Here is a 22,962-nt window from a genome sequence, read left to right on the forward strand (position 1 = left end):
CTCGGGCCAGATCCCCCAAAGCACGGTCCTTGCCTTGGTATCAAACATGCCTTGGGTGCACCTGAGTCTGCTTCAGATCCTGAGCAGGTGGACAGGAATCGCCTTATAACCATCTGAAAGGATCACAACAAATAGAGAAGCAAAAACACACAATACACCCAAAAAAAGTGCAGCATGTCAGGCTGAACAGACATGAGGCAGCCCTTCCTGCCAGACAGGCACCAAAGCATCGCAAGAGGTGTGAGCAAGAGAGATGTCATCCATAAGATGCCCTCTTTAAAAGGGGAGTCAGGCCAGGCACGGTAGCTCACACTTGTAATCCCAGCACTTTGGGCGGCCAAGGCAGGTGGATCACAAGGTCAGGAGTTCAAGACCAGCCTGACCGACCTGTTGAAACCCTATATCTACTAAAAATATAAAAATTAGCCAGGCAAGGTGGTGCACACCTAGCTACTCAGGAAGCTGAGGCAGTAGAACCACTTGAACCCAGGAGGCGGAGGTTGCAGAGAGCCAAGATCATGCCATTGCACTCCAGCCTGGGCAACAGAGGGAGACTCCATCTCAAAAAAAAAAAAAAAGTTGGGGGCAGTCGATGGATAGGCTGGTATTATTGTTTTATTTTTCATTAAACTTATTAAAAACAAATGGCAGAAATCGGAGTGGCCTTTAAATAACTGTAATGAAGACAGGAGCTGCTGCATCTGCCAGCGTAGGCCCAGGGTGACCTTGCCTGCAGGCAGGGGGATGAAGGCAGTAACCTTTGTAAGGCCAGCCCGAGCTGGCCATGCACGAGCAAGAGGCAGCTGGACACCTTCCCTACAATGTGACCTCTGCCGGAGCAGGTGGCACATTGCTCAGAGATGGGAGAGGGTCGGCAGACAAGGGCCATCATGGCGCCATGGCAACAGGCCTTGGCAAAGGCACCTCCGGATCTCCTCCAATCACCACTCATAACCAGACCTAAGTGTTTGCAGACAGCTCCTCCCCTGTCAAAGGGGGTGGTGGCCTGAGAGGGGCAGGTGGATACCACAAAAAGAATGAGGAGGCCTGTGGATGCTGTGCCATGAACTAAGAAGCCTGCCCCAGTGTACGCCCTAGGAAGCCCCAACTCGACCTCACCTTCTGCCTTCCTTCCCCTCATGCCACCCCATCACTCTCCCATTTGGTCACCACTTCCACAGATACTGTGAATCCCCACACGCAAGGCTGTCAACCCACCTCCTGGCCCTGGCTCTTCCATCCTTCTTGCCACCTTCTGCCAAGCCACTCACCTTCCCTTCCTGCTCTGTGTTTCTCTAGCCCTCCTCCAGCCCCCTGCCTTGTCCTCCTCCATTGACTATGGCCCAGACCAGTGCCCATGACCATATGCCAGCTCCAAATGCCAGGATCCACCCTCCTCCACTCCTCCTTCAAGCACCTGCTTCTGAGCTGCCTGCTCCCCATGCCCTCCTCTGCCAGCGCTGGGCTTGTATGTCCTCCTGGGGCAGAGCCCAGGGAGAGGTACAACTGAGCGGCCAGCCCAGGAGCAAGACATCACTGACTCCAATTCACAGACTGTGAAACAGAAGCATTCAGGAGGTCTGCAAAACTGAGCCAAAACCCTAGAAGAACTGACCAGGTCAGTAGTCTGGCCCGAATCCCAGGTCCCATGACCAGGAGGGGTCTTTAGAGGTCATCTTATGCAGACCCCCTCCACCTGAGTGAATGACTGAGCCACCCTGCGGTGTGGTCTTCCTGGCTATATAGAAATACCCCTGGGGAAGCCCTTGCTACGGGCCCAGCACCATGTTCAAAAATTCAATAAAAAACAGGCGGGGTTCGGTGGCTCATGCCTGTAATCCCAGCACTTTGGGAGGCCGAGGCAGGTGGATCACCTGAGGTCAGGAGTTCAAGGCCAGCCTGGCCAACATGGTAAAACCCCCGTCTCTACTAAAAAATACAAAAATTAGCCAGGCATGGTGGCACATGCCTGTAGTCCCAGCTACTTGGGAGGCTGAGGCAGGAGAATTGCTTGAACCGGGAAGCGGAGGTTGCAGTGAGCCGAGATTGCGCCACTGCACTTCAGCCTGGGTGACAGGGCAAGACTAGGTCTCAAGAAAAAAAAAATTCAATAAATATCATATTAACACCTAAAACACCCAGATAAGGAAACAGAGGCTCACAGAAGTCAGGTTACTTGCCCAAAGTCATGCAGCGGTAGATACCTCAGTGCACTGCCTCCAGCCCTCTTGCCCCCACCTCTCAGCCACTTCTGCAATGACCAGTCCCTGCAGGCTCCAAGCAGCATCTTACAGGTGCAATGGGACAGTGCTTCACGTAAGGCCAGCTGGGCCTTCTTGGGAGCTGCTGTGTGGGGTGCCCACAGGAAGCCACCTGAGCCCCACACATGTGCCTCCAGAAGTACACACGGGAGTTAACATCCATGGAGCTATCCTTGTCAGGCAGGGGACGGGGCTAGTGGATAAATACTTCCCTGTTCCTCTCTCTAGCAGAGCAGTTCTCTGTCTGTAAGGCTCCCTAGGAGACCGCCCAGGAGAGTGGTGGGAATAATAAAATAGCTGCTTTCCCTTCCTCACCTTCGAACCCCGGTCCTCACCCTTCGTTCCCGAGATCACTTTCCAAACATGCCACGGCCTGCAAGCCTCTCCCTCAGGCTCCCATTGAGGGGAATGCAGGTGGAGGGGCAGCAGTAGGTGGTGGGGCTGGGACTCACACCCAGGTCTGAGTGACAGCAGCAGGGCCTTCATGCTTAACCACCATGAGACCCTGCCACCAACCCCGTCCATGCCAAGGTCCCTTTCCCAGGCTCAAGTCATTCTGAGCCATGGTGGCTCAGCCCAAGTGGATCAGACAGGGTCCCAGAAAGAGTGAGGGGGTCTGCAAGCACACCTCCAGAAGTAGGGTCCTCTTCTCTGCAGCTGAGGCCGCCTCCCACCAAACACCTCAACACTCTGAGCTGGGCAGTCCCACTTAGACCTGCCCTGACCCTACCCAAGTTTAGCATCTGTCTCTGCCCAGAAACATCAACCACAGGGGCCAAGAGTGGCTGCTGTAGCTCTTCCCAGCCAGCCCCCATCCCACCCCGCTACCAGGCCCCCCAAGCCCCATCCCTCTCCAACTCCTCAACATCTGGGAAGGGAGGAGAGACCTGGGCCAGCTTCTTGAAGCCTGAGCAGCCAGATGCAGCAGATGCCCACCCCACCTCTGGACTCAGAAAACCCAGCACCACAGCTTGGACATGAGGCCAGAGCCTCCCACAACTCCTTCCTAAGTCGAAAAGATGTGCCGGGACTTTCGCTGAAAAATCACTGCCCAAGACCTCACAGGCCCTGACTCACTCCCGCCTCCCAGGCAACTGTGCCAGCTGTTTACTCCCCACCCCACAGCAGGAAGACCCGGAGGGCAGTGAGCCATGGGAAACAGGCCTGTGGGGCTGGAGGGACGGCCCCAGGGTCAAAAGGCATGCTACGAAGCTGAGAGCCCTGGCACCTGGCTCAGGACAATCCTGTCATTCCCTGTGGAGGCTTCTCTGATGAGGGCCACTCCACAGGGGCGCATCCCAGCAAACCCACTTGCACATAAGCACCCTTCAGGTTTGTTAACAAGGATGTAGGGGGAGCTACAGAAAACAAATGGGAGGAAAGAAGGGTACCCCTCGGCCAGCTCCAACGTCCAGACACAGCGCCAGGTGCTGGCAAAGCCAGAGGACAGTCTACACCGACTCCTGAGGTCTCCTGAACACACACCTGGACCCCCACCCGGAGCTGGCACCCCCACACCCACCCACGCCTCTGGAAATGAGCATCAGGCTGGAAGAGGTCTCACTCCCAAAGACCCCTCCAGGCCTCTCAGCCAGCACCCTGCACCCACGCTCCTGTCCCTGCAGCAGGCACAGGCTGGGGCGAGGATGGGATGGGGTTTCAGCCCTCTCGGGGAAAGCAACAAACCCAGACTAGCTGCAGGGTCCTCCTGGGGTTCCTAGCAGCTTTCCTTCCGCCGCCACCTGTAAACAGCCCCTCTCTGACCTCCATCCCTGCCAGCTTCTCTCGCCAGACTTTGACAGGCTGAGCAGCTCAGATACACACACCCCACACCCCATAGGAGGCCGTGTGTGCAGCGACCCCGCCGCAGGGGCTTCCGAGGACGGTTACCCCCTCCCCAGCACCACCCGTGACGCCGGCGGGCTCTGCGGGATCGCAGCCCCGCTCGCGCCGTCCTTACGTGCTGGGGTCTGCCTGAACCCGCACGCGTTCACACCCCGCACACGCTCCGGCTCCCCTCAACCACAGCGGGACACGCGCCCGGATCCCGCCGCGTTGCGGAATCCCAGCCCCGGGGCCACTGACCTGCGGCGCAGCCAGCCGGCTCGCGCTGCCTCCCGACGCGTAGCGAAGGGCACCAGGCCGACCCGCGGCTCGCCTCCTCGCTCAGCCCGGCCCCCTGCTCCTCCTCCTCCTCGCGCGGCGAGTCCCCTGGTCCTCCTCCTCCTCCTTCTCCTCCTCCTCCTCCTCCTCCTCCTCCTCGCGCGGCGGGTCCCTAGCAGCCGCCCAGCCGTGCACGCGCGCACCCCGGCCCGGCCCCGCGTGCCAAGCCCCGCCCTCCGCTCACCTGGCGCCCCCCACCCCCACGTTGCCGCCGCGCACGCGCAGCCCAAGCCCGTGCTGAAGATCTGGGGTCCTAGCGCTCCCGTCCTCGCCGTGTCGCCGCCTGGGGCGCGTCCTGGGCCTGGCTGTGGCGCCACGGATCGCCCGCGCAGCCGCGGGGAGGGGGCGGCGGGGTCACAGCGGGTCCCGAGCGCCGTGGGGGCTGCCCGAGGCGGCTCCTCCGGAACAAAGGCGCGGGGCGGGGCAGGCGCACCCGGAGGACCAAGGGAGGGAAGGAGCGGCCCCGCCTGCCCCGGGTTCCTGGAGAGGGCGACGGGGAACCGAGGCGCGTGACGCCTGAGCGCCCCTGACCTGATGAGTACGACGCTCGGGGTCTCCCTCTACCTCTGCGTTGCGCGGGACCCGGGACGGGGTGCGGTGCTGTCCTGCGAGTCTCCGGGGCTGCGCCGACCCCGGAAACTCCCCGCTGCCTGGGATCTGGGGCTGGATCTTTTTGAGACAGTCTCGCTCTGTCGCCCAGGCTGGAGTGCGGTGGCGCGATCTCAGCTCACTGCAACCTCCGCCTCCTGGGTTCAAGCGAGTCTCCTGCCTCAGCCTCCCAAGTAGCTGGGACTGTAGACGTGATAATTTTTGTATTTTTAGTAGAGACAAAGTGCCTGTAATCCCAGCACTTTGGGAGGCCAAGGACGGCGGGTCATGAGGTCAGGAGTTCAAGACCAGCCTGGCCAACATGGGGAAACCCCCGACTCTACTAAAAATACAAAAAAAAAAATTTAGCAGTGCATGGTAACATGCACCTGTAATCCCAGCTACTTGGGAGGCTGAAGCAGGAGAATTGCTTGAATCTGGGAGGCAGGGGTTGCAGTGAGCCAAGATTGCACCACTATACTCCCACCTGGGTGACAGAGCAAAACTCCATCTTGAAAAAAGAAAAGAAAGGATAGCAGGGAGCTGACATGGTGGCCGGGCATGCTGGCCAGATGGGCATGGTAGTTCATGCCTGTGATCCCAGCACTTTAGGAGGCCAAGGCAGGTGGATCATGAGGTCAGGAGATTGAGACTATCCTGGCTAACCTGGTGAAACTCCATCTCTACTACAAATGCAAAAATTAGCTGGGCATGGTGGCATGTGCCTGTAGTCCCAGCTACTCAGGAGGCTGAGGCAGAAGAATCACTTGAACCTGAGAGGCAGAGGTTGCAGTGAGCCAAGATCACACCATTGCACTCCAGCCTGGGCAACAAGAGCCAAACTCTGTCTCAAAAGAAAAAAAACTATTGCTGGGCACAGTGGCTCATGTCTGTAATCCCAGCACTTTGGGAGGCAGAGGCAGGAGAATGGCTTGAACCTAGGAATTCAAGACCAGCCTGGGCAACATAGGAAGACCGCATCTCTAAAATAAGAACAAAATAAAATAAATTAGCCATACAAGATGGTGCATGCCCAGAGTCCCAGCTACTCAAAAGGCAGAAGCAGGAGGATCACTTGAGCCCAAAAGTTTGAGGCTGCAGAGAGCCATGATCACGCCATTGCAGTCCAGCCTGAGTGACAGAGTGAGATCCTGTCTCAAAATAAAATAATGAAAAACTATTGTGGCTGAGTCGGGAGAATCACTTGTGCCCAGAGGTTCAAGGCCTGCCTGGGCAAAACAGTGAGACCCTGTCTCTTAAAAATAATAATAATAATATTCTATAACAAAAATGAATTCAGCCACTTATCTCAGTGACTCTATAGCCGACTCTTCAAATTCCCAAATGGCATGTAGCCTTCCCATGTATGAAATCTGAAGTTATGTGGCTGGGCACAGTGGCTCATGCCTGTAATCCCAGCACTTTAGGAGGCTGAGGTGGGCAGATCACCTGAGGTCAGAAGTTCGAGACCAGCCTGGCCAACATGGTGAAATCCCATCTCTGCTCCAAATACAAAAATTAGCTGGGCGTGGTAGCATGTGCCTGTAGTCCCAGCTACTCAGGAGGCTGAGACAAGAGAATCACTTGAACCTGGGAGGCAGAGGTTGCAGTGAGCCGAGATTATGCCACTGCACTCCAGCCTGGGCAACAGAGCGAAACTCCATCTCAAAACAAAACAGCAACAACAACAACAGCTTTGATGGGGAAAGTGGAAGAAAGGCCCAGGGTCAGGTATGGCAGACCTTGGGAAGGGCTGTGACTGCAGAAGTGTTGCCAGCACTCCTCTGTTGTGATTGCTGATGCTGGTTACATGTGTCCACTGCTGGGGGAAGAGTGGGCAGGGATCTGGGTCAGGAGAAGCCCTCAACTCCCAGCCCTCCACCCAGACTCAGGATCCCAGCTGGAATCTCTGGCATGGGAAAGGAGTTGGTCAAGGAAGGCTGGGCTGGTTCCAGGTCAAAGCAGGGGGTGCCCAGCAAATTTACCTGCCACTCTCCCTCCAGAGAAGGAGAAAGCAGTGCTCTCCAGGCTTCGTTTTTTGTTGTTATTGTTGTTGTTGTTGTTTGAAACAGAGTCTCACTCTGTTGTCCAGGCTGGAGTGCAGTGGCAAAATCACGGCTCACTACAACCTCCTTCTCCATGGTTCAAGAGATTCTCCTGTCTCAGCCTCCCGAGTAGCTGGGATTACAGATATGTGCCACCTCGCTCAGCTAATTTTTGTATTTTTAGTAGAGACGAGGTTTCACCAAGTTAGCCAGGCTGGTCTCACTCTCCTGACCTCAAGTGATCTGCCCGCCTCGGCCACCCAAAGCGCTAGGATTATAGGCATGAGCCACCTAGTCCGATGGAACTCCAGGCTTTGTAAACCTCTGCAGGCATACATAGTTCACTGGAGACTTATGATCTCCCAAGAGAAGGCAGGGAAAATACAATCCTATCCATTTGACAGAGGAGAAAGCAGAGGCAGTGAGTTGCCTCAAGTTACTCCGTGCACTCGAGGTGGGACAAGCATCCAGGCTGATAAACTCTTTCCTAGAAGGCCTCCCCATCCCTGAAGGCAAAGTTCCCCACTGTGGATTTGTGGACCAATGGGGCCCTGGCTTCGTTAGTACCAGCTGGGGGGCCTGGACTGAGGCCGAAGCAGGTGGGGGTCAAGGCAGAAGGTCCCTTTACCTGGAGGGAGACTGGAGGTCAGCCCGGCTGAGGATGCGGTGCTGCTGTGGGCTGTAAAGCCACTGGAAGGCTGTCAGTGTCCTCTCCTCCATTCGGAACCGCCCTTCCTGCACGTACCTGTGGGCAGGACAGGAGAGAGTGAGGCGGGGAGCAACCTCTGCAGAGCTCCTCAGGAGAGTCAGCCCTGCCTGCCAGAGAATTGCTGTCGGGTACCTGTTTCCAAATATCCCTCCTGCTCATCTGCCATAAAGTCCTGTTTCCAGAGGGCCACAATTAACATTCCCTGAAGAGGAGGCAGCTACAAGGATCAGATTTCAACTCAATAAACGGAAAAGCTTTCTTTTCTTTGTTTTTGTTTTGTTTTGTTTTTCAAGACAGAGTCTTGCTCCATCACCCAGGCTGGATGCAGTGGCGTGATCTTAGCTCATTGCAACCTCCACCTCCCAGATTCAAGCGATTCTCCTGCCTCAGCCGCCCGAGTAGCTGGGATTACAGATGCCCGCCGCCCTGCCTGGCTAAATTTTGTATTTTTAGTAGAGATGGGGTTTCACCATGTTGGCCAGGCTGGTCTCAAACTCCTGACCTCAGTGATCTGCTCGCCTCGACCTCCCAAAGTGCTGGGATTACAGATGTGAGCCACCGCACCCACCCAATACATGAAAAGCTTTCTAAAAGTTAGTTGTCTGAAGCTGAAAGAAGCTGAAGCTGATGGGGTAAGTTCCCTATCACTGGAAGTATGTAAGCAGAGGGCACACAGGCAATTCAGGCATTAGACAAGGGTCCATCCTTTAAGTTCCCTTACAGGGCTAAGACACTGAACTTTTTTTTTTAAGAGACATAGTTTCACTCTGTCATCCAGACTAGAATGCAGTAGTGCATTTATAGTTCGCTGCAGCCTCAAATTTGTGGGCTCAAGCAATCCTCTCACCTCGGCATCTTGAGTACCTAGGACTACAGGCACAAGCCACCCCGCCCAGCTAATTTTCTTTGTAAATTTTTTGTAAAGACAGGATCTTGCTATATGGCCCAAGCTGGTCTTGAACTCCTGACCTCAAGCAGTCCTCCTGCCTGGGCCTCCCAAAGTTCTGGGCTTATAGGAGTGAGCCACCTCGCCCAGCCATGGACTTCTTGATTTCACAGCAGGAGAAGGGCTGCTCTGGAGTGGGGATCAGGAGTCAGCAATCAGGGTTAGGTCTTCCAGAACCTCCAGAGTCTCTCCCAGGGTCCCAGATGTCCTATGAAAGTGTCTGGGAAGCTGGGCTGGGCACCATGAACACAAAAGGAAGGTGGTCTCCCTCCTACCCTGGCCAACCTCTCCTGGGAGAACCATGAATCTATTCACTAATTCAACTTTTTTTGGGTTTTCTTTGAGACAGAGTTTCAATCATGTAGTCCAGGCTGGAGTCCAGTGGTGTGATCTTAGCTGACTGCAACCTCCGCCTCCCGGGTTCAAGTGATTCTCCTGTCTCAGACTCCTGAGTAGCTGGGATTACAGGCACCCACCACCACACCCAGCAAATTTTTGTATTTTTAGTAGAGACGGGTTTTCACCATGTTGGCCAGTCTGGTCTCGAACTCTCAACCTCAGGTGATCCAGCCACCTTGGCCTCCCAAAATTCTTGGGTTACAGGCATGTGCCATCACACTCAGCCTAATTCAACATTTATTGAGTGCCTATGATGATAAGCAAAACTGACAGAGTCCCTGCCCTCCTGTGGGGAGAGAAACCATCCAATAATCACATAAATAAATGTATAATTACAAAAAGGCATTCTGATATATTACAATGGGGACGTCACTTGGTACAACCCCTCTGGAGGACAAGCTGACAACATATGTCTGAATTCCAAATGCATTTCCTTTTAAACCCGATAATCCCCTCTTTGGAGAATGTATCTAGAGATTCCAGCAAGTGGACAGTGTTAACTGTGCGATTGTCTCTAATAGCAAAAGATTGGGAGCGACCCACACACCCTTCAGTAGGGAATGAAATAAATTATGGTTCATCCATACAGTGAAATCAGGTGGGGCTGTAAAACATGTTGTGTTTGAGGGTGTTCCTGTGTGCCATCATGCCGAGATCTCCAAGGCACACTGTTCAGAGGGAAAAATCAAGTGCAGAGCAGCATGGGTGACTGATGTGAAAAAGGGAGCCGGGAATAGAGTGGGAATTCACACTTACTTATCTTTACCTATAGAAACTCTGGAGACACAAAAGCTAATAAAAATCATCTCCTGGTGGCAGGGGGAGAGGAAAGAGGGTGGATGAGGCATGGGAAAGTGACCTTTTCACAACGTGCCTTCTCATCAGGAGAGAGATTCCAAATCTTTTTTTTTTTTTTGATACAGAGTCTCCCTCTGTCTCCCAGGCTGGAGTGCAGTGGCACAATCTCATTTCATTGCAACCTTTGCCTCCCAAGTTCAAGTGATTCTCCTGCCTTGGCCTCCCGAGCAGCTGCAATTATAGGCACCCACCACCACGCCGGGCTAATTTTTGTGTTTTTAGTAGAGACGGTATTTCACCATGTTGACCAAGTTGGTCTCGAACTTCTTACCTTGTGATCTGCCTACCTCAGCCTCCCTAAGTCCTGTGGTCACAGGCATGAGCCACCACGCCCTGTCTGTTTTTTAGAAACAGGGCCTCCATACATTGCCCACGCTGGTCTCCTGGCTCAAGGGATCCTCCTGGCTCAGCTTTCTGAGTAGCTGTGATTACAGGCATGAGCTACCACTCTTGGCTCGGGTCAGATGGGGAGACTTGAGAGTGTCTAAGGAAGTTGTGTTGGCAGGACCTGGCGCTGGGCCGGACACAGGTGAGAAGAAGACAAGCAGCAACATCACTGCCCCACTCCTGGTTTGTGCAGGTGGCTGGTTGCAGAGCCATCCATGCTGGATGAGGACAGCTTTGAGAGGAAAGATTATGACTTCCATTTGGGACATGTCCCTCCTCTGTGACCTGCTTCCGGCCCCAAAGTGACTCCCCTCCTATAAAACCTGGCTCAAAAGTAGGCTCCTCCAGGAATCCCACCCTGATTAATCCCGTCCTATTCTGATCATGAGTTTTTCGGTCTTTCTCCATCTTTGGGTTCCTCAGGATTCAGCCCTGGGTGACAGGCTCTTGCCATCTCCATGGTAGAAAGCAGTAACACGGATACGCTGGTAAACCTGGTTGACTCCAAGGAGGGACCTTAGAGCCTGGAGAGTAGTCACTGCTTTAGACCCTTTTGAATGAGAACCATGTGACTATATTTTATTTTTATTTTATTTTTTGAGACAGGGTCTCGCTGTGTCACCCAGGCTGGAGTGCAATGATGCAATCTGGGCTCACTGCAACCTCTGCCTTCCAGGTTCAAGTGATTCTCCTGCCTCAGCCTCCCGAGCAGCTGCAATTATAGGCATCCACTACCACACCTGGCTAATATTTTTATTTTTAGTAGAGACAGGGTTTGACCATGTTGGCCAGGCTGGTCTCGAATGCCTGACCTCAAACGATCCACCCGCCTTGGCTTCCCAAAGTTCTGGGATTACAGGTATGAGCACAGCCTATATTTTTAAAAGGTAAATACCTTTTTTTAAAAAAAGTTAACCCGGCAAAAAGAAATAATAAATTAAGATCTCGTCTGATTATGACATCATCATAGATTGCTAGGGCAGAAAAATCCCAAGAAGTCACTCATCAGGTCCAGCAGCTTTCATAGATGAAGACGTGAGGCCCAGCCAGGCACAGGGCCTCTCCCAGGCTGACAGACCACACATCACATCAGGCTGTCCTTGACCCCACCAGGCTGTCCTTGACCCCACCAGGCCCCCATGCTGACGGAAGAGCAGGCCCACTCAGGAACCATTCGCCACTCCAGCCCCACCACTCACCCTTGCCACTGTGTGGATATAGCCTCAGCCACATGCACAGCTTTGCCTCCTGGCCCCACCCAAAACCCAGCCTCCCCTCCCCTCCTCCCGCTCTCCACCCCCATCTCCCAGAGGCTGTGGATGAGGGATTTTCTTTTTTTTTTTTGAGAGGGAGTCTCGCTCTGTCACCCAGGCTGGAGTGCAATGGTGCAATCTAGGCTCATTGCAACCTCCGCCTCCCAAGTTCCAACAATTCTCCTGCCTCAGCCTACCAAGGAGCTGGGATTACGGGCATGCGCCACTATGCCTGGCTAATTTGTGTACTTTTAGTAGAGATGGGGTTTCTACTAAAACCCAGCTTGGCCAGCCTGGTCTCAAACTCCTGACCTCAGGTGATCCACCTGCCTTGGCCTCCCAAAGTGCTGGGATTACAGGCGTGAGCCACTGCGCCCAGCCAGGGATTTTCCAGTGAGTCCCGATTCCTCATCTGTAAGATGGTAGTAGTCATCATAACCCGTGTTGAAGGGTTGTTGCAAAAATGATATGAGCTCATGTCCGGGAAGCCCTTGCCCATGGTCAGCTTCTCCTCCCCTCCCACTGTCCTCCCCGGCCTCCTCCAAGCACGTGCCTGTCAAACCCCTGCACTCTCTCCTCTAAGCCTCACAGCAAACCCTGTGGAACTGGCCAATCCCACTTTAGAGATGAGGAAGAAGAGGCTCAAGGTAGGAAAGTGAACGTGTCCAAGGTGGCGCATGCAGGAAGCAGCAGAGGCCAAGACTTCTTTGTGCCTTCAGATCCTAACATCCACTGTCCTCCTAAGCAATCCCCTGCCCCCCACAGCCTCTCCCTCCTCCACACCACCCCTGCTCCCTTCCCAACACAGCCCTTCCCCTGCCCAGGGGACCAGTGTCTTCTCATGGCATATCAAGTATCCTTCAAACTCTCACCCGAGCCATGCACGCCTTCCCCACTGCAATCCCCTCCAGCCTTTTCCAGCATTATACGCTGCCCTGTGCACTCACTCATACAGACCCCTGTGTTCCTGACCATGTGTCCTTCTCCAAAAACACCATTTCTTTCCTCACCTCAGAGCCTTCTCGCAGCTGTGCCCCTAGCTGGATTGCCCTGCCTCTATCTCTACCCCAAACCTGCCCATGCCCAGCCCACACTGTCCTTACAATCTGTCCCAGCCCTCCCAAGTCCGCACAGGGTTTGTGCAATGCTTTGCTTAATGTTTTTTGGTAGCGGTGGTGTTCTTTTTTTTGAAACAGCCTCGCTCTGTCACCCAGGCTGCAGTGCCGTGGTGCAATCTCAGCTCACTGCAACCTCCGCCTCCTGGGTTCAAGCAATTTTCCTCCCTCAGCTTCAAGAGTAGCTGGTACTACAGGCACCTGCCACCACACTCTGCTAATTTTTTTTGTATTTTTAGTAGAGATGGGGTTTCACTATGTTGCCCAGGTTGGTCTCGAACTCCTGACCTCAGGTGATTGAACCGTCTCGGCCTCCCAAAGTGCTGGGATTACAGACCTGAGCCACTGTGCCCGGCCTTGCTTAACCTTGATCACAACATTCCTTTCTGCTTGCCTGTGCATGAGTTATTTATGTGCCTGTCTGTCTCCCTGCTGAAGTGCAAAGACTGTATCTGAACCATGTCTGAATTCCCTGAGACACCCTCACACAGCCCTCTAGTCTTCGAAGCCAGACTGCTGTAAAAATCACAATAGCAACAGCGATCAATTTATTACATCCTGGAGATGCTCTGACACAGATGATCTCCACTAACGAGTCCAACGTGTCAATGTAGAAATATGCTTGCTGAACTAGATCGCACTGAACGTAAGGAAGAACAAATTGCCCATCCCCAACTGTCTTCCCTCTCGACTTGCTGCGTATCTGAAATCCTGCTGAACAGTGCACTGAAGGACATGAACTGCTAGAGAGGGCCAACCTTTTCCATCACTACCAGCCATTCAAACCTCCAAAGAAGACCCGGTGTGGTGCTCACACCTGTAGTCACAGTACTTTGAGAGGCTGCGGTGAGAGAACTGCTTGAAACCAGGAGTTCAAGACCAGCGTGAGCAACATGGCAAAACCCCATCTCTACAAAAACTAAATAATTGGGCAGGTACAGTGGCATGCACTGATAGTCCCAGCTACCAGGGAGGCTGAGGCAGGAGGACCATTTGAAGTGAACAGACCCAGTGCTATGGCCTGAATTTTTGTGTCCCCACAAAATTCCTATGTTGAAATCCTAACCCAGGCTGGGTGTGGAGGCTCACGTCTGTAATCCCAGCACTTTGGGAGGCCAAGGTGGACAGATCACCTGAGGTCAGGAGTTCTAGACCAGCCTGACCAACATGGTGAAACCCCATATTTACTAAAAATACAAAAATCAGCCAGGTGTGGTGATGCATGCCTGTAATACCAGCTACTTGGGAGGCTGAGGCAGGAGAATTTCTTGAACCTGGGAGGTGGAGGTTGCAGTGAGCCAAGATTGTGTCACTGCACTCCAGCCTGGGCAACAGAGTGAGACTCTGTCTCAAAAAAAAAGAAAAGAAAGAAAGAACAAAAGAAAATAAACTTTACAACTCAATAATACAGAGACAACTAATGCAATTTATGGGCACCATCCTGGCCAACATGGTGAAACCCCGTCTCTACTAAAAAATACAAAAATTAGCTGGGTGTGGTGGTGCACACCTGTAGTCCCAGCTACTCAGGAGGCTGAGGCAGGAGACTTGCTTGAACCCAGGAGGCAGCGGTTGCAGTGAGCCAAGACCTTGCCACTGCACTCCAGTCTGGCGCCTGGCGACAGAGTGAGACTCTGTCTCAAAAAAAAATAAATAAGGCCGGGCATGGTGGCTCACGCCTGTAATCCAAGCACTTTGGAGGCCAAGGCGGGTGGATCACCTGAGGTCAGGAGTTCCAGACCAGCCTGACCAACATGGTGAAACCCGTCTTTATATTTAAAAAATAAATAAATAAAAATAAGTAAATAAATAAATATGGGCAAAGGATCTGAATAGGCCTTTCTCCAAAATAGATATATAAATGGACAGTAACTACATGAAAAGATGTTCAGCGTCATCAGCCGTCAGGGAACTGCAAATGAAAAGCAGGATGAGACACCATTTCACACTCAGGAGGACGGCTGTAAGCAAAGACAGAGATCACAACAAGAGTTGACAGGGACGTGGAGAACCCGGAACCTTCATACCCTGCTGGTGCCCACAACCATGGCCAGTACCATTTCATTTCTTTTATTGTACTTCTATTCTCAAAGACATTCTGTGACCTGTATTTCACCATTTTACACAAGGGACTTGAACATTCTCGAATTCTGGTATCTCCAAGTAATGAAACCAATCCCCCATGATATAGAGGGACGACTGTACATACCCTTGACGATGTGATGAAAATGGCACCCCCCAGCCGGGCACAGTGACTCTCACCTTTAATCCCAGCACTTTGAGAGGCCAAGGTGGGCGGATCAGCTGAGGTCAGGAGTTTGAGACCAACCTGGCCAACATGGAGAAACCCCATCTCTACTAAAAATACAAAATTAGCCAGGCATGGTGTCACATGCCTGTAATCCCAGCTACTCCAAAGGCTGAGGTAGGAGAATCACTTGAACCTAGGAGGTGGAGTTTGCAGTGAGCCAAGATCACTCCATTGCACTCCAGCCTGGGCAACAAGAGCGAAACTCTGCCTCAAAAAAAAGAAAGAAAGAAAATGGCACACTGGCCAGGCTCAGTGGCTCGCTCCTGTAATCCCAGCTCTTTGGGAGGCCCAGATGGGTGGATCACTTGAGGTCAGGAATCTAGACCAGCCTGGCCAACATGGCTAAACCCCATCCCTACTAAAAATACAAAAATTAGCCAGGCGTGGTGGCCCATGCCTGTATTCCCAGCTACTACTCGGGAGTCTGAAGCAGGAGAATCACTTGAACCTGGGAGGCAGAGGTTATATAATGAGCAGAGATGGTGCCACTGCACTCCAGCCTGGGCAATAGAGCAAATGCTGTCTCAAAAAAAAGAAAGAAAGGGCAGGCACGGTGGCTCACGCCTGTAATCCCAGCACTTTGGGAGGCCAAGATGGGCAGATCATGAGGTCAGGAGATGAAGATCATACTGGCTAACACGGTGAAACCCTGTCTCTACTGAAAATACAAAAAAAATAGCTGTGCATGGTGGCACGTGCCTGTAGTCCCAGCTACTTGGGAGGCTGAGGCAGGAGAATTACTTAAACCTGGGAGGTGGAGGTTGCAGTGAGCCAAGATCATGCCACTGTACTCCAGCCTGGGTGACAGAGCAAGACTCGGTCTCAAAGAAAAAAAAAGAAAGAAAGAAAAAAGAAAATGGCACCCATCCCTGTTATCCTCCTCCCCAAAACTCATAACCCTAGTTTAATCAGGAGAAAAACACCAGACAAACCCCAGCCGAGTGAGTGGCAATCTACAAAGTATAAGTAGAACTCCTCAAAAACTATCAAGATCATCAAAAACAAGGAAAGTCTGAGAAACTTTCACAGCTGGGAGGAGCTCAAGGAAGCATAATAACTAAATGTAATGCGCTAACTTGAATGGGACCCTACCAGGGAAAAAGCATTAGGAAAAACTAAAGTTTACCATAAGCAAAAAAAAAAAAAAAAAAAAAGAAAAAAAGAAAGAAAGAAAGAAGTGAAAGTTTGTCAGGCACGGTGGCTCACTCCTGTAATCCCAGCACTTTGGAAGTCCAAGGCAGGTGGATCATGAGCTCACGAGTTCAAGACCAGCCTGGACAACATGGTGAAAACCCATCTCTACTAAAAATACAAAAGTTAGCTAGGTGTGGTGGCACAAGCCTGTAGTCCCAGCTGCTCAGGAGGCTGAGGCAGGAGAATCACTTGAACCTGGGAGGTGGAGGCTGCAGTGAGCTGAGGTCATGTCACTGCACTCCAGCCTGGGTGACAGCAAGACTTTGTCTCAACCAAAAAAAAAGGAAGATGGGCTTTTATCTGGGGGTGAAGTGTGACCCCAAACCCAAATAGGACAGTAAAAATGATTCATGCATCATCAGGTCCAGCCCAAGAGTTGGGAGGATGAATCAAAACAGGTATCCAGGCTCTACTCCTTTAATCTCTTCCTATTTCTTCTTCTGTGAATGCAGGAACTGATCTGGAAGGCCTGGGGTCCTGAGTGGTCCTCCTCTCTTTATACCTCTGCCTCCCTCTGTTCCAGTTTTAGTCCCTGTGAAGGCAAGGTGTTCTTCAGTGACCCAGATCAACATTCTATGGAAACACAGCCCAGTTCCCATGAAGTTGTGTCATTGGCCTGACCTAGGTCACGTGCCCATCCTTGAGCCAGTAGCTGTGGTGAGGGGGATGGAATGCTATGTCATTTTCAGGAAAGGGACACTGCCCACCTCCCCCAAGTTATTCAAAAGTAGATTAGCTCTGCCAGGGGCACGGTGGCTCATGCCTGTAATCTCAGCACTTTGGGAGGCTGAAGTGGGTGGATTGCTTGAGCCCAGGAGTTCGAAACTAGCCAGGGCAATATGGTGAAATCCCACCTCTACAAAAAAATACAAAACTCAGCTGGGCATAATGGCCCATGTCCATAGTGCCAGCTACAGGTGGGAGGCTGAAGTGGGAGGATCACTTGAGCCTGGGAGGTGGAGACTGCAGTGAGCCCAGACTACACCACTGCACTCCAGCCTAGGTGACAGAGTGAGATCCTATCTCAAAAAAAAAAAAAAAAAAAAAAAGATTAATTCTACTTTTATCTGGTTTATATATTGGAGCTTCACCTGGAGAGTGATTCCACTGCTAACTAATATAATTGGAAACCCCTTGGCCCCTCCTGCTCTGACACTCTGGGATATTCTGACAATGTGAACTTGGATGTGTGGCCCTGTGGAACCATCCAGGAAATAGGCAAAGCAGAGGAGCAGTGAAGCCCCCTGGGCGAGACCTGGTTCAAACCCTGCCTCTGCTATGTGCTTGTTGGGTGACCTTGATGAATCCTTTTCCCTCTCCGACCCTTGGCTTCCTCATCTGGAAACTGGAGGTGCTAATACCTTCCTCTCAGTGTGTGCCTGAATGCTGACTACTCCAGAGCCGCAGGAGGTACTGGAAGCCCATGTTGCTATTATTTATGACATTATTGTTCGTTGTATTCGGCTATAGAATGTACCTGGTGGGATGTGCCCAGGAATTCTACTTCAAAGCTGCTCTCTGACCTTGCTTTGGGTGTGATGATTTGGGATGGGGACGAGTCTCAGGCGGACATTCTCCCCTTTGAATCTTGGAGTCCTCTGAGGTCCGGGTGGGCTAAGCAGGCTGCTCTGAGCTCCAAGTGCCGCCACGCACAGGTCAGACCCCTCGCTGAGGCCGTCCTGAACATTCGGACACCTGGACCCCTGCGACGTGGGTTCGGGGGCCCAGCTCAGGTGACTCGACTGCGCTGCGTCTGAAACCCTCTGAGCCTGCAGTCCGGTAACCTGACACCGCAGGCTTCGACTTCCCAGCCGGCCCGGACTGCGGAGGAGGAAAGGGCGGCTGCCCAGCCACACAGGGACCCCTCCCTGCCCTGCCCTGCCCCGGTCTCCTAGGCCCCCGTCCCCACGCCCCCTTCCAAGGTGCCCACCCCTCGGGGCTCATGTGTTTCAGGGCTAACGCGTCCCTTTCCACGCCGGGGCTGGGGCTGTGGGTTGTGTCCTTTCGGGGCCCAAGTCCAGAGTCCTGCAGAAGGAACGGGGAGGCCGGGGTCGCCACCGCGCAAACGGGAAAGCCAAAGTGGGGCGAGGGGGAAGGGCGAGCCTGCGGGAGGGGGACGGGGTCCCTCCGAAGCCCCGCGCCTGGCACAGGGTCCCCCGTCGCCGCCCTCGCTGGAGAGCCGCGGAGACCCCGCGCGGGGACGCGGGTGGTGGGGACCAGGCAGCCCGCGCCTCGCAGCCCCCGCTCGTGAAGCAACTTTGGGCCCACGCCCCGCAGCTTCCTGCGCCCGCCGCGCCTTGGGGTCCGCGCCTGCATCAGGCCCCGCGGCCGCCCAGCGCCCACTCACCAGCGCACTAGCTGCCAGCGCTTCTCCCCCGGCGCCCGGCGGCCAGCCATGCCTCGCCCGGACGCTCCCTGCCCTCCGCGGGTCGCAGGGCGGAGGTGGCTCGGATGCTGCAGGCCGGTGCCCGGGGCTCGCTCGCGGGCGCGGGGAGGCGCGGGCCGAAGGCGGGCGCGGGGAGGTGCCGGGCGGCGCGGGCAGAGGAGGGCTTTGGACGGTGCGGGGAGGGCGCGGGGCGGGCGCGGCGCTCAGACCCCGCCCCTGGAGGCTGCTGGAGCCGAGTCCGCTCCGGCACAGCAGCGGGAGAGGAACGGCGGCCTCTCCCCGTCTGGGCCTCTCCCCGCCGCGCCTAGGAGCCAGGCTTCTGGGGACCACTGCGCGAGGAGTCGGGCTCCCCAAGTCCTACAGACGCGCTAAGAGAACAGGCGGCCCATTTCCTCGTTCTGTGCCTTACTCCTTTATAAAACCCGTCTACCTACCCACAAAGTGATGCCTAGAACATTAAACTACTCTAGATGCCTCAAATTTGGTGGTTTGATGCGCCCTACGAATCATTTATATATAGATATACAAATAGACAGATAGATATAGATATAGATATATATGAAAAGAGAGAGACCCAGGCTGGAGTGCAATGGTGCAATCCCGGCTCACTGCAACCTCCACCTCCCAGGTTCAAGCAATTTTTGTGCCTCAGCCTCCAGAGTAGCTGGGTTTACAGGTACCCACCACCACGCCTGGCTAATTTTTGTATTTTTTAGTAGAGACGGAGTTTTGCCACGTTGGCCAGGCTGATCAGGTGATGCACCTGCCTCGGTCTCCCAAAGTGCCGGGATTACAGGTACGAGTCACCGCGCCTGGCCAATTAAAGTATTTTAAAGCAACTAATTTGGCTGTGCACAGTGGCTCACATCTGTAATGCCAGTATTTTGGGAGGCCCAGGAAAGAATATTACTTGAGCCCAGGAGTTCGAGACCAGCCTGGGCAGCATAGACAGACCTCGTCTCTAGAAAAAAAAAAAAAAAAAAAAACTTTTTAAAGTCTGTAGAATATTTAAAGTGACAGTAATTAAAACAATATGACATTGGCCTAGCAAGCTGCCCAGCTGAGCTGAGTTTTACTTCTAAAACTCATGTTTAGTTTTAAAACTCACTTATATAGAAACTGTCCACACCTTGCACTGTGGCCTCCCAATTTACCTGCCTCCCCCATATCTGGACGACCTACATCCTTTGCGGAAAGAAAACTTATGCAGAAAGAGGAGGAAATCCAGTTCCCAGTGATGGAGCTCCTGGGAGCTTACCTTCCTCATGAGGACAGTGGGCCCATGCCCAGGATCATTGGGAAAAACCTCCCCCCACCTCCACACTCCTACTGATATTTGTCATTCCATCCACAGATGTTCAACCAAAGTGAAGATGACATAAATCCCAAGAATCCCCACCTGGGCTTTCCTCTATGTCTCAGCCAAAGTAACAGCGAGCCAGTGGGACAAAGAGTATAACAAAACAGAGGCCTCCTGCAGGGGAAGGGGGAAAGAGACACAGACCAGGTACAGGAGGGCAGCTCGCCCTCGGCCCCTAAGTAAGTGTCTAGCATGAGGCTAGCCATCCACTATGAGCATCCTCTCTCCTGTCTTCTTCTTCTTCTTTCTTTTTCTTTTTTTTTTAAAGACAAAATCTTCCTCTGTGGCCCAGGCTGGAGTGCAGTGGCGCGATGATCTCGGCTGACTGCAACCTCCGCCTCCCGGGTTCAAGCAATTCTCCTGCCTCAGCCTCCTGAGTAGCTGGGATTACAGGCATATGCCACCACAATCGGCTAATTTTTTGTATTTTTAATAGAGAGGGGGTTTCACCATGTTGGCCAGGCTAGTCTCAAACTCCTGACCTCAGGTGATTCATCCCCCTTAGACCCCCAAAGTGCTGGGATTACGGGCATGAGCCTCTGTAATCCTTTGAGCATCCTTTTTTTTTCCTTTCTTTTTTCTTTTGAGAAGGAGTCTTGCTCTGTTGCCCACGCAGGAGTGCAGTGGCGCAATCTTGGCTCACTGCAACCTCCGCTTCTCAGGTTCAAGCGATTATCCTGCTTCAGCTTCCCAAGTATCTGGGACTACAGGCACCCACCACGTTGATTTTTGTATTTTTAGTAGAGACAGGGTTTCACCATATTGGTCAGGCTGGTCTCAAACTCCTGACCTCAGGCGATCTGCTCATCTCCCAAAGAGCTTGGATTACAGGTGTAAGCCACCACGCCCCACCCGAGCGTCCTTTCTTTAAGCTTCCCAAGCAGAATTAACATGGAGACCAAGGAAACAGAGGAGAATTTCTAGAAACATCCCCAAGAGGGTGGGTGTGTGTGTGTGCACGTGTGGGTGTGCAAGTGTGTGTGTGTGTGTACATGTATGCATGTATATTCATGTGTGTGCATTGTAAAATGCATGTATTTCACATTTGTGAGGAAAGGGTGATGGGACAAATAGTTAACCATTTGCTAGGGGCAGGGCAGGAAGCAAGGTCTCTATTTCACATCACAAAATAGAATTCAGATGTATCATAAATGTAATTGTATAACTTGTTAACTTGCAAACAGGGAAAAGGAAAAACAGAAGTATAAACGTAAGTGTATAAACATAAAGGGCTCCAGTCTGGGTAGCAACAGCGAAACTCCGTCTCAAAAAAAAAAAACAAAATACGACATAAAGGACTAGAAAAATCCGTAGATAAGTATTGTCATTATATGAAAGAAGGATAGATTTTTTAGCATGACATCAGTGGCAGAAGCCATAAAGGAAGAGAGTAGTGGATTTGACTAAAATAAAAATGTTTAATATCTGCACATCACAGAAACACAATATGCAAAATTAAAAGGCAAATGTCACCATGTGCGGTGGCTCACGCCTGTAATCCCAGAACTTTGGGAGGCTCAGACAGGTGGATCACAAAGTCAGGAGACTGAAACCAGCCTGACCAACATGGTGAAACCCTGTCTTTACTAAAAATACAAAAATTAGCTGGGCATGATGGCGTGTGCCTGTAGTCCCAGCTACTCAGGAGGCTGAGGCAGGAGAATTGCTTGAACCTGGGAGGTAGAGGTTGCAGTGAGCCGAGATCATGTCACTGCATTCCAGCCTGGGTGACAGAGCAAGACTCTGTCTCATAAAAAAAAAAAAATGCTATAGTCACATAGTCAAATTCATAGAGACAGAAAGTAAGAGAGTGGTTGCTAGGGGCTGGGAAGAGGGAGAGAGAATGAAGAGTAATTGCTTAATGTGTACAGAGTTTCAGTTTTGCAAGATGAAGAGTTCTGGAGATGGAAGATAATGGTGATGGCTGCACAACAATATGAATTTATTTACTGTCGCTAAACTGCACACTAAAAAAAGTTAAGATAAATTTTATGTGTATTTTACAACTAAGAAATAAAAGTATTGAAAGTTTTCTTAAAGTTTTTGTGTATAGATTTTTTTTTTTTTTTTTTTTTTGAGACGGAGTTCCGCTCTTTTCACCCAGGCTGGAGTGCAATGGCGCGATCTCGGCTCACCGCAACCTCCGCCTCCTGGGTTCAGGCAATTCTCCTGCCTCAGCCTCCTGAGTAGCTGAGACTACAGGCTCGCGCCACCGTGCCCAGCTAATTTTTTGTATATTTAGTAGAGACGGGGTTTCACCATGTTGACCAGAATGGTCTCGATCTCTTGACCTCATGATCCACCTGTCTTGGCCTCTCAAAGTGCTGGGATTACAGGCTTGAGCCACCGCGCCCAGCCTTGTATAGATATTTTTTGAGACAGGGTCTCCCAGGATGGAGAGCAGTGGTGTGACCATAACTTACTGCAGGCTTCAACTCCTGGGTTCAAGCCATCCTCCTGTCTCAGCCTCCCAAAGTGCTGGGGTTACAGGTGTGAATGACCGTACCTGGCCAAAAGTGTTATAATAAAGAATAAGAAATGGGTTGGGCTTGGTGGCTCACACCTGTAATCCTAGCACTTTGGGAAGCCAAGGAAGATGGATCACCTGAGGTCAGGAGTTGGAGACCAGTCTGGCCAACACAGTGAAACCCCATCGCTACTAAAAATACAAAAATGAGCCTGGCGTGGTGGTGGGCACCTGTAATCCCAGCTACTCGGGAGGCTGAGGCACAAGAATCACTTGAACCTGGGGTGGCAGGGGACAATCTCGCTCGAGCTGAGAGATCATGCCATTTCACTCCAGCATGGACAAAAGAGGGAGACTAGACTCCGTCTCAAAAAAAAAAAAAAAAAAAAATGCTAAGAAATGATGAAGACGGCTGGGCGCAGTGGCTCACGCCTGTAATCCCAGCACCTTGGGAGGCCAAGGCAGGTGGATCACGAGGTCAAGAGATTGAGACCATCCTGGTCAACATGGTGAAACCCCG

At 52.4% G+C, this 22,962-nt stretch overlaps 1 protein-coding gene across 32 annotated transcripts in view; it reads right to left on the minus strand.

The window, feature by feature from the left end:
* RAP1GAP2 (RAP1 GTPase activating protein 2) overlaps nt 1-18,710 on the minus strand; it is a 239,486-nt gene extending 220,776 nt beyond the window's left edge. For 12 of the 32 annotated variants that reach the window (XR_013535393.1, XR_013535392.1, XR_013535391.1 and 9 more), the window contains exons 1-2: nt 18,577-18,710; nt 7,686-7,802 (exon numbers count right to left, since the gene is read on the minus strand). Coding sequence is in view for 7 of the 32 variants with exons in the window: in XM_035299337.3 (XP_035155228.1) it covers nt 7,686-7,802; nt 18,577-18,626 (167 nt within the window). In the remaining 25 variants the exon portion in view is untranslated. The other 20 variants (XR_013535400.1, XR_013535399.1, XR_013535397.1 and 17 more) reach the window with 4 other exon arrangements.
* Nucleotides 18,711-22,962: the final 4,252 nt, after the last annotated feature.

Source organism: Callithrix jacchus, chromosome 5, assembly GCF_049354715.1.
Source record: "Callithrix jacchus isolate 240 chromosome 5, calJac240_pri, whole genome shotgun sequence".
In the NCBI taxonomy this organism is placed as follows: Eukaryota; Metazoa; Chordata; class Mammalia; order Primates; family Cebidae; genus Callithrix; species Callithrix jacchus.